Source organism: Podarcis erhardii (genome assembly GCF_964252035.2).
Source record: "Podarcis erhardii genome assembly, chromosome: 17".
NCBI classification, from domain to species: Eukaryota; Metazoa; Chordata; class Lepidosauria; order Squamata; family Lacertidae; genus Podarcis; species Podarcis erhardii.
In genome coordinates, this window is record NC_138515.1 from 6,402,539 (window position 1) to 6,418,869 (window position 16,331).

At 46.4% G+C, this 16,331-nt stretch overlaps 2 protein-coding genes across 4 annotated transcripts in view; one reads left to right on the forward strand and one right to left on the reverse strand.

The window, feature by feature from the left end:
• CRB3 (crumbs cell polarity complex component 3) overlaps positions 1-1,340 on the forward strand; it is a 30,235-nt gene extending 28,895 nt beyond the window's left edge. For both annotated transcript variants that reach the window (XM_081845722.1, XM_081845721.1), the window contains exon 5: positions 986-1,340. In XM_081845722.1, coding sequence (XP_081701848.1) covers positions 986-1,069 — 84 coding nt within the window. In that variant the 3' untranslated portion in view covers positions 1,070-1,340. The remainder of the gene's footprint in view (positions 1-985) is intronic.
• Positions 1,341-3,296: 1,956 nt separating this feature from the next.
• Positions 3,297-16,331, reverse strand: part of DENND1C (DENN domain containing 1C) — a 55,081-nt gene continuing 42,046 nt past the window's right edge. The window contains exons 20-24 of one of the 2 annotated variants that reach the window (XM_081845007.1): positions 15,273-15,329; positions 11,336-11,473; positions 8,055-8,110; positions 4,710-4,932; positions 3,297-4,616 (exon numbers count right to left, since the gene is read on the reverse strand). In XM_081845007.1, the coding sequence (XP_081701133.1) occupies positions 3,999-4,616; positions 4,710-4,932; positions 8,055-8,110; positions 11,336-11,473; positions 15,273-15,329 (1,092 nt within the window). In that variant the 3' untranslated portion in view covers positions 3,297-3,998. The remainder of the gene's footprint in view (positions 4,617-4,709; positions 4,933-8,054; positions 8,111-11,335; positions 11,474-15,272; positions 15,330-16,331) is intronic. The other variant, XM_081845008.1, reaches the window with a different exon arrangement.

Genomic DNA, 16,331 nt, shown 5'->3' on the forward strand with positions numbered 1-16,331 from the left:
GTGGGATGTGTGTAGGAAAACATCTCTGGGGGATGTTGTCCTGTGGGTCAGTTTGGCTATCTGCAGCTCTAAGGCCGTCCAAAAGCCCGCCACTTGGAAGTGTCAGCCCCTGGCACAGGCCTTGAGGAATACGGGTTTGGCTCTCACTGTGCTTCACTCAGATGTTATGTTTCCAACAAAATATAATTAAAAAGGCACTGCATTTATGGGGCACTCCTTGCTTTTAGTTCTGGGTTTCCTTAAGCTTCTCCCACAATATTATTTACACAATATCTTTCCAAACCTGAAGCCACTGTCACAGAAAACTTGAATAGTTATTGTGGGTGTTAATGTTTATAATGCAGACCGAATGAAGCGAAAGCCAATCGGGAAATGGGTCTATTGGCTTTTGTCCTCTGCTTAGTGGTTCAGTCCACAGTAATCAATGCAATATACGACAGCATCTCAATTGGCTTTTCACTATAATAATCTCGTCACACATTTTTAGATCTAAAGTCGTACCTTGGATCCCGAATGCCTTGGTACTCGTATGTTTTGGCTCCCGAATGCTGAAAACCCGGAAGTAAGTCTTCTGGTTTGCGAACATTCTTTGGAAGCTGAATGCCTCCTGCAGCCAATTGCAAGCTGTGCCTTGGTTTTCGAATGGTTTCGGGAGTCAAACGTACTCCTGGAACGGATTAGGTTTGACAACCAAGGTACCACTGTATGCTTGATAAGGTACAAAGCGCATGTCATATCTAGGCATGTGCAACAGGAGGTTGCGTTGGGCTGTGTGATGTGTCCTCAGTAGCATTTTGCCGTTAGAGGCATCTTACCAAGCTGTTTGCAAAGGCAAGGCAATGTGCACGAGTTATATTATGCCCCTGTTTTTTAGGAGGAGGGAGAAGGCAACTTAGAAATGTACTCTTCTAAGTCTGAATGCTGAGATGTCTCCTTGTATGTCCTTGCACCCCTGATCCAATTGTTCTTTCACATCCTTAAACAGGTGGGATACTCAGCCAAATCAAATATGACAGTTGCTAAAACATGCAACTCTGATGCCAGAAGTGAAACCACTATTGCTGTATGATTCCCTGGTGGATCTCCCGGTGGATCAGGTCCCCCTCCACAAGCCAACAGGCTCCACTGCTTGCAGATCCATCTCCCCATAAGGCAGTAGCATTGTGCAATGCCTCAACATGGAAAGCTTCCACCCTAGAGGAGGAATGGTTAGCACCTGTTACAGAGAAGGAAGGGTACCTCTCTCTTCCTTCTCATTGCAAAGTCAATCCGCTATTCTTTCTTCACTGAAAATCTTCCCCCCTCCCTTTTCCTAAAATAAACTGATTTTTTATATTGTTGCTGGTTTCTGTTGATGCTTTGAGAAGACAAGACGTATGGGAAGCCAGTGCTGTTACCTTGTGCTCTGTGAACATATGCACTGCCCTCTCCATAAGTATTCCCTACTCCTGCAAGTTCTTAGGTACACATGACTTTATTTCCCTAATGCCTTGTGCCAGCAACAGGTACTCTACTGCATGGATGGGGAATCAGCAGCCCCAAACAGCCACCATGGATAAATGGGGATGATGGAGGTTGTAGTTCAATAAGATCGGGGGGGGGGGGGGGATAGGGTCCCCATTCCCTTTGCAAGTTGTCTCAGAAAATTCAAAGCTTACCCTCATCTGCAAAGTCTAACGTCCTCTGCTTTCATGTGCATTGGCTGGGCACTGTGAAGTAAAAATGCCCCCAAACAAAAACTGCTCGTCCATCATTCTGCCTGGACACTGAGGTCCAGCTCCAAGGGCCTTCTGGCGTTTCCCTCCCTGTGAGAAGTGAGGTTGCAGGGAACCAGGCAGAGGGCCTTCTCGGTAGTGGCGCCCGCCCTGTGGAACGCCCTTCCATCAGATGTCAAGTAAGTAAGCAACTATCTGACTATCTGACTTTTAGAAGACGTCTGAAGGCAGCCCTGTTAAGGGAAGTTTTTAATGTTTGATGCTGCCCAGAGTGGCTGGGGAAACTCAGCTAGATGAGCGGCATATAAATAATAAAAAAATATTATTATTATTAGCAGCAGCAGGAGGAGGAGGAGGGGGAGAGATTGTGGACAGATATTCCATCTGACAGTTCCTTGCTCTATTTTCCCTCTGGCATTCTTTCCCCTAGAAAGAAAGTTCCTTTTAGGTTTTTAAACAGAGGCTGGATGGCTATCTGTTGTGGATGCTTTAGCCAAGATTCCTGCATTGCACGGGGTTGGACTAGATGACCCTTGGGTCCCTTCCAGCTCTAAGATCCTATGATTCTGTAGTGTGCAAAGCGGGTTTGGAATAGCTGGAAATATAGGTATCATCTGTACCCCTTGAGAAAGGGCTGCTCTTCACTGTGTAAACATTGCACTGATGCTGATAGAGGCTGTTTCTGGCCGCTCCTTCCTGCTCCATTATTCATTCTCCGAGAAACAAGTTTTACCATCTGCATATGCCAGCTATAACTTGGAAGAGCCATACATGTTTCCGGGTTAGTACTAAGAGGGCTGTCTGGCTTCATCTCTGCAGAATAAACTACATGAGTTTCATCAGAGTGCCCAGGCACAGGATGATGGAATGAACTGATTCAGTTCAAAATCATCAGGGGCATAAGGATGCCTTTGGTGGGTCAGACCAAAGATGCAACTATTTGTGGGACATGGGTGGCGCTGAGGTCTAAACCACTGAGCCTCTTGGGCTTGCTGATCAGAAGGTCGGCGGTTCGAATCCCCACGACAGGGTGAGTTCCCGTTGTTCTGTCCCAGCGCCTGCCAACCTAGCAGTTTGAAAGCACACCAGCGCGAGTAGATAAATAGGTACCACTGTGATGGGAAGGTAAATGGTGTTTCCATGCACTCTGGTTTCCGTTACGGTGGCCCGTTGCTCCAGAAGCAATTTAGTCATGCTGGCCACATGACCCAGAAAGCTGTCTGTGGACTAACACCAGCTCCCTCGGCCTGAAAGTGCGATGAGTGCTGCAACCCCATAGTTGCCTTTGACTGGACTTAACCGTCCAGGGGTCCTTTACATTTATCTTTTACCTACAATGATTTGATTTTAGCAACAGTCTGCCAGGTGCTTCTGGAAAGGCCACAAGCAGTGAATGGAGGAACCAGCCTCACTTGCAATACTACCCCTGCCCAGGCAGCTGGTATTCAGAGACTTTGAACCTGGAGAGTCTATTTGGCTAGCATAAATAACAGCAATCGACAGACCTGCACTGTTCCATGAATTTATTGAATATTCTACCTATAAACCATTTAAGTCAGTGGCTATTACCACATCTGGAGCTAACGTTGCTTGGTTTTATTTATGTTTATTCGCATGTGCGCAACCCCCCCCCCCAAAAATTAACTGATGTTGCAGCCACTGGGTGGCAAGCAGTGCATATGTTGAACCAGCCCATGATGATAGCTTGTCCTTTTCTAGTTACATACTTTCCCTGATATGGTTTCCATATTGGGAAAAGTTACATGAAGAGCAGTTTCCTGTGTTTAGGAGAGGAATGGTGCTAAAGCAGTCTTTCCCCCAGTCCCAGGAATATGAATGTATGTACACACAAACACACACACTCACTGCTTTTTTCTTTAAAAATGTTTAGGGGTACTCTCATTTTCCTACTCGTATTGAAATTCTGCCCCTCAATGAGGCCAAACTTAGATTCACAAAGTGTTCAGGGGTATGCGTACCCCCAGAAAAAAAGCACTACTGTCTCCGAGTAGTGAGCAGGGGGCAGCTTACAAGTCAGGCAGGAAGCGAGTCCTATGCACTGGGACTAGGAGTAGAACCCAGTTCTGCTTCTAGCAATCACTATTGATGCCCGGAGCGATGGGGTGTTTCCCCCAGTGCCTTTCAAAGCCCAGAGCTGCCTTGTGGCACCAGAGGAGAGGCCTGTAGTGCGGCCCCCAGCCACAGAAGCTACTACTTCACCCCGGAAGTCAAAAAAGCAGACAGGTGTTCCTCTTCCGAGGCTACAGACTCCTCACTCACTTTCTAGGCCTCAAATCTTTTCTTCAGCTCTGACACTTTGGCCAAGGGCCGGGAAGTCAAGGGGTATGGTGGTCTAGTGACCACCCCAAGGGCTGGCACGCTGTGCTTGGTCTTGAAGTCGGTGTCCACATTCACTTTTCTTTGGGACAAAGCCGCAGGTGATCGGATGCCGGAGCAATTGGTTGCTGGTGGCTCTGCCTCGGCGGCGGCAATGGCTGGAGCAAGTTTGAGCATCTGGTCAGTCCTAGACTCCTGTCCAGACTCCACCTCAGTGCAGCTTTCAGTTCCATTTTCATTTGCGCTGGAGTTCTCGTGGTCTATATTCCGGGTCCATGCCACTTGCGGCAGCTCATAGCCAGCGGTAACAACTGCTGTCTCCCCTTGCGATGGAACTGCTGACTTCTCAGGACAAGGAATCTCTTCGGGTTCAGGGACGTAATGGTCCCACTTCTCACAGCTATTTTCTGCTGCTCTAGTGGACACTAGCAGAGCACTCTGCACATGCTCCTGATCCGGAGAGGCTGTGAGCAGGGTGCCCTCGGACAATGAGTCGTCGTCATCATCATCATCATCCTTTTCCTCAGACAGGGGTTCATGGAGTGTGTTCCTGCTGGGCCTCAGCTACAAAAGACAAAGAGACTGAGTTGGAATTTGCTGCTTTCCACGCTTGGCCTCTTTGACAGGTGTACAGAGAGCCAAACTAGGAGGGCTTACCTTAGTATAGAAGTTCCTCTCTTCTAGGTTGCAGAAGTCCAGGCTCCGCGTTCCATAGAGTGGCCGCTGGGCTTGGCTTGGCTCCAGAAAGTTTAGAGTCTCAAAGATTTCACCTAAGAGATCAATCCCACCTGTATCCAGGAAGTGCGGGTGCAGATTTTCAGTTTCTCCAGGCTCCAAAGAACAGTCCAGCGAGCTTGAGCTGGAAGAGTGGGAAACTTCCCTGGAAGAATATATGCTTCACATGTGAAATGTGATCAGGAATAAAATGCTATACAGTACATCAGGGGTCAGCAACCTTTTTCAGCCGTGGGCCGGTACACTGTCCCTCAGACCATGTGGTGGGCCGGACTATATTTTTTTTGGAGGGAAATGAACGAATTCCTATGCCCCACAAATAACCCAGAGATGCATTTTAAATAAAAGGACACATTCTACTCTTGTCAAAACAAGCTGATTCCTGGACAGTCCATGGGCCGGATTTAGAAGGCAATTGGGCTGCATCCGGCCCCTGGGCCTTAGGTTGCTGACCCCTGCGGTACATGAAAACAACAACATTCGAAAAGTCCATGTAAAGTGACATGGGAGATGAGCATGTTCACGCAACACAATGGCCAAGGGAACCAGGCGCATTTGCCCCTCCTTGTATTGTTTCTGGCCCCGCTCAGCAAGATTTTGACTGCTGTAGTTTATGAAGAAAGCTGGAAAGCCAGGAAAGGCAATTCATCCTTGTTTTGAATCTGGCTATGTTCAATTGTTCCTCTCCCATGTGAAAGGCAGTAGGTTGGTAGGTAGATTTGCATTGTTGTGATCGTTTATGGACTAGCCCCGGGCAGCGCTTGAGCTGAACACTGCTAATTATCACATTACCTGCACGACAGTCGAGCTGCACCACAGAACAGCTTCTAAATTTATTTTGGGTGTAGGTGACCTGTAAAAGCTTGTTTGGGCCTGCTCTGTTACCCTCTTCCCGCATCCATGCTCTCTGCAAAATGCCTGTGGAGCAAAACTCACAGGGACTTCACGAAAACAAAACTCGGCTTGGGTGGCCACAGGGCAGGGCTCACCTATCTTTACAGGAGGGGCTGTGCAGCTCCTCCAAGTACGACATTGTCCTGTTTGCTAAAGAATTCAAGAGAAGCCACATTTGGAATTCATTAGCAGATATGATCCTGTGGGAGGGGCCATTTCGCCATAGAAAGGCAATGTCCCACTTTGCACTCTGCCTTGTTATAATGCTAATTTTTCACCAGTGGTGTCTATCTGCAAGTTAATCACACCCACTCTGGTATTAATCAGGGCTCCGCCTATTAATGGGACACAGTTCCTGCTGTCTCTTGCATTGCTGTGTGGGTTTTTCTAAAGAGGCATTTCTACATAGGCAGCTCCTAGCACCCTTCCATGCTTTGAAGAGGGTGGATATGTTCTGTCCATTTGATATGTCACTATGCACATTAAATACATGCCTCTCCTTAAAAAAAAAAAAAAGAGAGAGAGAGAGAGAGAGAATAGTGCTAAGGAAATCTGCAGAGATGGTGCTACTACTCTTCTCCTTCCAACGCTTTTCTGTGCTCTCAGATGGCAGGAACCAGTGCATGCTCTGGTTATCTCCCGCTTGGACTACTGCAGCGGTGGGAAACATAAGGCACAAGGGCCAGATGCGACCCAATCGCCTTCTCAATCCGGCCCTTGGACGGTCCGGGAATCGGCGTGTTTTTACATGAGTAGAATGTGTGCTTCTATTTAAAATGCATCTCTGGGTTATTTGTGGGGCATAGGAATTCGTTCATTATTTTTCTCAAAATATAGTCTGGCCCACCACATGGTCTGAGGGATGGTGGACCGGCCTACGGCTGAAAAAGGTTGCTGACCCCTAGACTACTGTAATGTGCTCTACGTGGGGCTACCTTTGAAGGTGACCCAGAAACTGCAACTAATCCAGAATGCGGCAATTAGACTGGTGACTGGGAGCATCCACCGAGACCATATAACACTGGTCTTGAAAGACCTACATTGGCTCCCAGTATGTTTCCGGGCACAATTCAAAGTGTTGGTGCTGACTTTTAAAGCCTTAAACGTCCTCTGCCCAGTATACCTGAAGGAGCGTCTCCACCCCCATTGTTCAGCCTGGACATTGAGGTCCAGATCTGAGGGCCTTCTGGTGGTTCCCTCACTGCAAGAAGTAAAGTTACAGGGAACCAGGCACAGAGCCTTCTTGGTGGTAGCGTCCGCCCTGTGGAATGCCTTCCCACCAGATGTCAAAGAAATAAACAAGTACCTGACTTTTAGAAGACATCTGAAGGCTTGTTTAGCGAAGATTTTAATATTTGATGCATTATTGTATTTTAATATTTTGCTGGAATATTACCCATTCCATTCATTGACCATGGAAAAGCACAATAGAACTGTGACTGGCTAATGGCATCTGATGCCCTGTCAACTGCCAAGCAGTTGTCAACCCACTTTTTACCTGTGCATTTCCCCATCACTTTCCTTACTGCATAAAGTTCAGTTTGGTACAGCTGAGTGAGTTTCAAATCTACTTTAACTGCACAACTTGAATTTACTAGTATGTGATTTAATCCTACTGGCAAAAGAGCAACAGTCTGCTAGCAGTGAGCTCTGGACCATAAAAGCTTATGCCACACTTTACTTCTTTTTTAAAAAACAAGGTTTATAAATAAATACATAAATTCCTCCTCAGAAGCGCGATTCAGAGGGGATGTTCTGTTTGGCTGTCTAAATTACTATTTCAGATTTGAAAATAATGAGCCTAGAAGACAAATTAACTAAACAGTAGAACAGTTTTTCCTCAAGGTGCCAGCAGACTCTTCTGTTTTTACCACAAAAAGATGATGGCAGCTTATGATTATTTTTAATCATTTAACAAGACACAACAAATACCTCATCCCTGAGTGTTTATGGAAGAACAAATGAGTAAAACCACTGGTCTGTTTGTTTTTTAATCATTTTGGAAATTATTTGTTTAAACATCTGTGGAACTCTGGAGCACAATGACACCCCCAAGAGCAGTGATGGTTTCCCCTAGAGATAATCCTCCCATCCCTCTGGGTTTACTCAGAACTAGGAAACTTCCTCTGAGCTCAGTGAGACTTATTCTCAGATTTAAGGGTGCACAGCACTGTAGCCCAAGAGGTTTAGCTGAGCATGGTTCTCCCCCCCCCCCCCCCCAGTCACAGAACCTAATTAATTGCAGTGAGGCTTGTGTAGGATCATTTTCCAGCAGATTCTGATCCACCTGCTGGGCCAGCCCTGAAACACTCACAGGATGTGGCAAGCAGAGCTGAGAACAGCAAAGAGAGTTTGGCGGTAAGCAGGCCTTACCTTTGTGACTCCAATTCTGTACTGCTGGTCTGTCTTTGTGGTCGCCTGGGGCGAGACTGTGAAGAGAAAGAGAGCACAACATTTATGCTATATGGTAATTTATGGACCCAATAGTTATCTAAAGCCATTTGCACATAACAAAATATATAATTTTATCAAAGTAATTGTTGAACTGAAATACAATTAAAGAAGAAGTATTTTAATAGTGCAATACAATTAAGAAGAAGTGAAATAATTATTAAGCTCTAACTTAAAATGATTGGGGGCCTACACAGGACAAAACACTGTTGCTGTATGTAGGTGTTATTTTATTTGTTTTTTATCTTATATTTTGGGAATGTACACCCAGTTTTTTTCCTTTAATTTTTTTGGGGTGGCCCTAAGCTATAGTTATAGCTTAGGGACGTGGGTGGTGCTGTGAGTTAAACCACAGAGTCTAGGACTTGCCGATCAGAAGGTTGGCAGTTCGAATCCCCATGACGGGGTGAGTGCCCGTTGCTCGGTCCCTGCTCCTGCCAACCTAGCAGTTCGAAAGCACATCAAAGTGCAAGTAGATAAATAGGTACCGCTCCAGCGGGAAGGTAAACGGCGTTTCCGTGCGCTGCTCTGGTTCGCCAGAAGTGACTTAGTCATGCTGGCCACATGACCCGGAAGCTGTACGCCGGCTCCCTTGGCCAATAAAGTGAGATGAGCGCCGCAACTCCTGAGTCGTCCGTGACTGGACCTAACGGTCAGGGGTCCCTTTACCTTTACCTTTAAGCTATAGCTTGTTTAGCTTATATGTAAATCTGGCACTGGACACACACCTGTAAGGGTTCTGATCCCCTTGTCCAAAACAAAATGTCCTGGTGATTAGTGGCCCTTTCTCCATGATTCAAAACTACATATTCCCCACTCTAGTGTAAGGTGGGGCATGGATTCAGCTGGAGACTCTCAGGACAGCCAGGCTGCTTTCTCCATTAGTAATACTACTACTACTACTAATAATTCGTTATTTATACCCCACCCATTTGGCTGGGTTTCCCCAGCCACTCTGGGTGGCTCCCAACAGAATAATAATAATAATAAAAAGTGATAAAACATCAAACATTAAAAACTTCCCTAAACATTAGGCATCATCCTTGGCAATCCTTAACACTGGATGTGCCTTTACCGCCAACAAACCCACTTTCAGTCATTCCCTCTCACCAGGGAATTGTTGATCTGCAAGGAGAGTTAAGGATCTCCAACAGAGAATATCTGAGCACCCTCACAAACTACAATTTCCAGTATTCTTTAGCAGAAGACATGGCAATTAAATAGTACACAATGCCCATATGTGTTGTACAATTAATTCAGCCAAATTTTCTGTCCTGTCTTTTTGGTTTGTATATTGTAACTTAGTTTTTGCTACAATTGTGAACTCAGCTCTCATGATTACAGTGCTGCTCTCTACATTTGACACAAAGAAGCACAGTCACAAGTAGACTTTTGAATGCAAGGTGATATTAGGAGGTAAGACCCACTGAACCTAATAATAATAATATAATAATAATAATAATAATAATTTATTTATACCCCGCCCAGCTGGCTGAGTTTCCCCAGCCACTCTGGGTGGCTCCCAATCAAGTGTTAAAAACAGTACAGCGTTTAAATATTAAAAACTTCCCTGAACAGGGCTACCTTAAGATGTCTTCTGAATGTCAGGTAGTTGTTTATCTCTTTGACATCTGATGGGAGGGCGTTCCACAGGGCGGGAGCCACTACCGAGAAGGCCCTCTGTTTGGTAAACAATGGGAGCTGCACTACTCTGCTCATTTCCTTATGTTAGAGCATGGGTCAGCAAACTAAGGCCCGTGGCCCAATTGTCTTCTGGATCCTGCCCGCAGACGGTCCAGGAATCACTGCGTGGATCGCCAGCGCATACGTTCTTTCCCTCTCCCTCACATGGCAGCGGCAGTGGCGGTGCCTCCTCCCTCCCTCCCTCCTCCTGGCTTCTCCCCGCCCTGCCTAGAGGAGGAAGGGGGCTGGGTTTTGTTGGTGCCAGCAGCAGCAGCGCTCGAGTGGCCGCCATTTAAAGCAGCCCCTCTCCAGAGCCCTTTCACACACCACTCATTGTGCCGCCGCCGCCAGTGCTTTTGCATCATTTTGTTTTTTCAAAATATAGGAACTAAGTATTTATCATTACAAAAGACTGGCCAGGCTCCCCAGGGTATCCAATCAAATAAGCATTAACACGTAACTTGCCAGACAGGAAGTAAACACACTCGGATATCTCTTGAGCTACATCCCTTTCTGTGATGTAGGTATGATGTGTCTGGGGGTGTCTTGGACTCCAAGGCTGGCAATTTAATATGTCTATATAAGGGCGGGCACACCTGGGTTCTGGGTCCTCCTCCTTCTCCTGTGTGTGAGGGGAGTCCCCTGTTGCAACAGTTCAATAAAGATCAGGCTTACAAGCTGCTTTGCTTCTCAATATTCTCTGGTTCACCTCTGTTATTTTCTCCTACCGATGGAGAACCTACAAAGGACTCTATAAGGGCTCTTGTGTCCCCCATAAGGGAATAAGGGCAGATTTTCGTTTATTACACCTGTGTTAGAGGTAAGCAACCTGGGCCCATCAGATATTGCTCGACCATTGGGCCATACTGACTGGGGCTGGTGGGAGTTGGAATTCAACAACCTCTGGAGGGCCACAGACTCTGCCTGCTGTGTTGTTCATGCAAGTGGCTTACGACTATCAGACAAGCTGTTGCACTGATCTCCTGCAGAGGGACATCCGTGACTCCACATTTGCACAGAGTACATGCAGCAAGTGTTAAGGCTGCCCATTTGCACCAATGCAGTTAGAGTGGTACATCGGGTTAAGAACTTAATTCATTCCAGAGGTCCGTTCTTAACCTGAAACTGTTCTTAACCTGAGGCACCACTTTAGCTAATGGGGCCTCCCACTGCCGCCATGCAATTTCTGTTCATGCTGAAGCAAAGTTCTTAACCTGAGCTACTATTTCTGGGTTAGCGGAGTCTGTAATCCGAAGCATCTGTAACCTGAAGCGTCTGTAACCCAAGGTACCATTGTACACTCTTGGGGGAATCCTCTTCCGGGTGCCCCCTGCCCCGGTTCCTCTTCTTTTCCTCACATGTTGTTTTAGGTGAGGGATGGGGAAACTATGACCTTTCAAGATTCCCTCAGCTCCAGTCAACTGCCAGGGATGATGGAAGCTACAGTCCAACACTATCTCAGGGTGGTGGCAGCGATGCAGGTTCCCCACCCATTTTAAATTACTCATTTCCCCCCTTACCTTCCCAAAGTGCTGGGTGATGGGCAACCGGCTTTGCAAGCTTTCAGACTGCCTATTCCTGGTGGGCATGATGGGGTCGGAGATATGGTCACAGTTCGAGGAATGCCCTCGCTGTCGATGAGGGCCTGTACTGGAATCCTAGAGAGGACAAGATTATTCTGAGCATAAGCTTTGCTTCCCATCCTGACCAGTGCCGGATTTACGTATAAGCTAAACAAACTATAGCTTAGGGCCCCACTCTCTTGGGGGCCCCCAAAAAATTTAAAGGAGAAAGAAACTGGATGTACATTTCCAAAATATAAGATAATAAACAAATAAAATAAAACCTACGTACAGCAAGAGTGTTTTGTGTTGTGTAGGCTCCTATGATGTAAGTAATGGGCCCCACCTGCTAGCCTGTTCCCTAAAATATCACTGGTTTGCTCATTTCTATAAATAGGGTGCCTACATTCTGCATGGACTGGTTGTAATAATTACTTTGATAAAATACATATTTTGTTATGTGCAAATGGCTTTAGATACCTATTAGGTCCATAAATTACCATATAGCATATATTCAACACAAAAAACAGCGACAATTTATTGTTGGCAAAGGACAGCTGGACATATAAAGGGCCCCATTACCTTCAGTAGCTTAGGGCCTCATCAGACTTAAATCCGGTCCTGATCCAGACCCCACACCAGCTAGCTTGTCAAAGCTAACTGGAGAGGCTGCAATAGTTAGGGTTGCCATATGTCCGGAATTTTTCAAATAGCTCAAAAACTTCATTTGAACAGCATTTTACACAGTAAACGTGTGAGTGTATAAAGAAGAGTTTGGATTTGATATCCCGCTTTATCACTACCCTAAGGAATCTCAAAGCGGCTAACATTCTCCTTTCCCTTCCTCCCCCACAACAAACAGTCTGTGAGGTGAGTGGGGCTGAGAGACTTTAAAGAAGTGAGACTAGCCCAAGGTCACCCAGCAGCTGCTTGTGGAGGAGCAGGGAATCGAACCCGGTTCACCAGATTATGAGTCCACTGCTCTTAACCACTACACCACCCTGGCTCCCCTTCTGGCAGGGGGTATTTACAGAAATAAGCTACCAGTATATTACAGGTCAATATGTGGAATGTACCCCGAGTTTAAGATTGTTAACTGTTTTTAAAGAAGAGCAATTGGACCTTGGTTACTTTTCTTTTAGTAGCAGCATGTCTACTAGCAGCACAGAATTGGAAAGGAATTATAAAATTATGCATGGGATAGAGAAAGCAGATAGAGAAAACTATCTCCCCTGCCCCTGGCAACACAGTGTTGGAAGATTCAGGACACATAAAAGAAAATAATAATAATAATAATAATAATAATAATAATAATAATAATAATAATAATACCCCGTCCATCTGGCTGGGTTTTCCCAGCCACTCTGGGCGGCTCCCAACCAAAAATTAAAAGCACAATACAGCATTAAACATTGAAAACCTTCCTAAATAGGGCCGCCTTCAGATGTCTTTTAAAAGTAAGATAGTTGTTTATTTCCTTGACATCTGATGGGAGGGCGTTCCACAGGGTGGACACCACCACTGAGAAGGCCCTCTGCCTGGTTCCCTGTAACCTCACTTCTCACAGTGAAGGAACTCCAGAAGGCCCTTGGAGCTGGACCTCAGTGTCCGGGCTGGACGATGGGGGTGGAGACGCTCCTTCAGCTATACAGGACCACGGCCATTTAGTACTTATTCACACAGCGCATAGTCAGGGGCTTACAAAAGGGGGCAGTGGGGGCGGGCCGCCCAGGGCACCGCTCGGGGGTGTGTTGACCAAGATGACCCACTGCCCACCCAGCTGTAGAGTGGCTGAGTGTGCGCACGCAATTAGTATGGGCGCCGCTCTCGCGGCTCCGTATGGGCTGCTGCTCTCGTGCACTGTCCGTACGGGCGTCCTCTCACATGGCGACCGTATGGACTGCTGCGCGTGCGCCATCGGGTGGTTCGCCCCGACCCTCGGTGTCCCACTGCACATAGTTAATCTATGGAACTCCCTCCCACAGGAGTAAGTGATGGTCACCCACCCCAATGGCTTTAAAAGAGGATTAGACAAATTCCTGGAGGTGAGGGCTATCCATGGCTACCAGCCATGATGACTATATTATGCCTCTACAGTTGGAGGGATTAATGCTGCTGAACATCAGTTGCTGGAAACCACAAGAAGGGAGAGTGTTGCTCTTATTGTGTGGCTATTCCCTCCCCCCCACAGGTGGAATAAATGAAGACAACGGACACAGAGTTTTAGGTTAATGGGCGAAAATGGCCACAACTTTATTGATTACAGGAAAGAAGGGTATTGGCTTTAGGCATTGGCCCTAACCGACTATCCGGTCTGACCGGGAAGGGTTAAACACCAACAGGGGGAGCCACCCGAGATGCATATCCCTAGGCGCTCCCCGAGGGGTGCTGACCTTAAGTGGCCCCTACGAAGGCCCGCCCCTGCCGCCAGCCGATTGGCTGGCGCCACAGGGTATGCTAATTGGGGGAATCCCTGTCCGAGAGCGAGTGTGGGCAGGGTCGTGATCCCACAACCCCCCCTCCTCCTGAAGATCGGAAGGGGCATTGCGGTTGCAAGTTTCCAACAAACACCTGGCTGGCCAAGGTGAAAATACGATGCTAAACTAGGTAGATCATCGGCCTGATCCAATAGGCTCTTCTTCTGTTTGTAAAACATTCAATCATATTTAAAAACAATTTTCACCCAGTGTCAGGGAACTGCCATCAGTGCCGGAGGGAGAGAGCAAAATCCAGAGAGATTCCAGAGAGCGTCCTGGGATTGGGAGAGGCAGCCCATCTTCTGGGGAAGAGAATCAGCGTAGCACCAGTGGAGAAGGGGGGCAGCTGGGGGAAGTGGCGAGGCGGTCTCATGACTCCTTGCCGGGGACCAGCGGGGAGAGTAGGGGTCCTCCGCTGCCTACGCCCTCCTTGCGCAGAAGGCTTTCGCGCAGAGAGAGTAGGAGGAGACTAGGCGTCAAAGAGCTTCTTTGCTGGAAGAAGTTTAAGAAACGCCAACTGACGGATTCTGCCAGTGATTGAGACGGGCACGGGTGAGTGGCTGTCCGGACAGAAAAGGTTCACTCAGGCAACCCAGCCAGGTGTTTGCACCGGCTTACGAACGAGCAACCCCTAGAACCATTACACCCAGGTATCAGGAAATGCTACTACCGCAGCTCATGCTTTGTTAGCCCAAAAATGGAAAACAAGAGAAGTCCCAACTAAAAGATTGCCAACTTAAATTGATGGAATATGTGCAGCTTGCAGCTTGCAGACCTAACATATAGAACAAGAGAACAAGAAGAACATACATTTAAAGAAGATTGGAAAATGTTTATTGAATATATGGGGGGGAATTGTGTTTATTTGAAAACGTGGGCAGCATTAAGATAAATTCCATAGTGTAAATAAGTTTTGATGGATGTAATAATGGAATACTGAATGGTTCAGTTTATATAAAATACAAAGGGATTTATGTTGTGCAAAATGAACCATGGAAAGAGAGGAAGGGAAGTCAATGACCCTAAATTTTTGAATTTTATTGATATTGATGCTGCATTTTATGTTGTATTCTATGCTGTTTTATGCTGTTTTCAAGTTGCATTTTAATCAGTGTTTTAAATTTGCTGTTAGCCGCCCTGAGCCTGGTTTTTAAACCAGGAAGGGTGGGGTATAAATATTTTTTTAAAAAATATTATTATTATTATTATTATTATTATTATTATTATTATTATTGATATTTTAAGGTTGTTTAAGTGAATATTCTAACATGTAAAACAGAAATTTAATTTAAAAAATTAAACTCTAAAAACAATTTTCAGTTGGGTTTTAAACAAATGCAAAAACAAGAACCGCTGAGCACTCATCCAGCAGTACATCACCTTTAATCATTTTAAGGAAGAAGTCTGGAGTGGCTTACCTTTTCCATCAGACGGCTCCGCATATTCTTCAGCCGCATTTTGGCATGGCCTTTGGCCTAGACAGAACATGGAGGGGGTGTGAGGAGATATGCAGCACTCCAAACAGAGGGTTTGGACCAAAGCTATTCTTACTCAGAGAGACCCACTGACAGGGCTGGTCTGCCCATAAGAAGGGCTGAGGCAGCCACCATCTTGTGCCAGAATCCAATGGGGCAGGGCCCCCACAGACCCCTTGCCACTGCAGAAGTGAGGAGAGGTGATGGCAGCAGATTCCAGTGAGATTGGGATGACCCTGGAAAGCAGGACTCCAGCGCAGGGGCAGTGTTGGGGGGCGGCTGCACCTTTCTGTTTCGCCTACTGTCCCTGCCCATTGACAATAATAGACACAACTAACTCAAGGTTCTACTCTGAGTAGAACTTAGTTCAATACTTCCCAGAATTTCAAGGACAAAGAAAATAGACCAGTTGATTGAAATGTGTAGCTTCTCAAGGCTGCACACACACACAGGGTGAGCATGAAGTTTAGGGTGTAAAAAAAGAGCCATTTTGTGCAGTCTTCAGCATTGCATCCAAGTAGCTGGAATTTGCAGAACCCTCAGTCGTACCTTGGTTTTTGAACAGTTGAGTTCTCGAACGTTTTGGCTCCCAAACGCCGCAAACCCAGAAGTGACTGTTCCGGTTTGCGAACTATTTTTGGAAGCCAAATGTCCAACGGGGGCTTCTGATTGACTGCAGAAGCTTGCTGCAGCCAATCAGAAGCCGCACTTTGGTTTCCGAACATTTTGGAAGTTGAAAGGACTTCGGGAATGGATTCCGTTTGACTTCCAAGGTACGGCTGTACTTAAAAGCACATTCAAAGCACATTCTTTCCCTGAAAGAATTCTGGGCAGCGTAGTTTGTTAAGGATTGCTGGGAACTGAGGGGATGCTCATCAAATTTGCAGGTGACACCAAACTGGGTAGCTAATGCTGCAGAAGACACAACCAGGATTAAAATAACCTTAACAGACTGGAGAACTGGGACAAAACAAACAGAATGAAATTCAATAGGGTTCATAA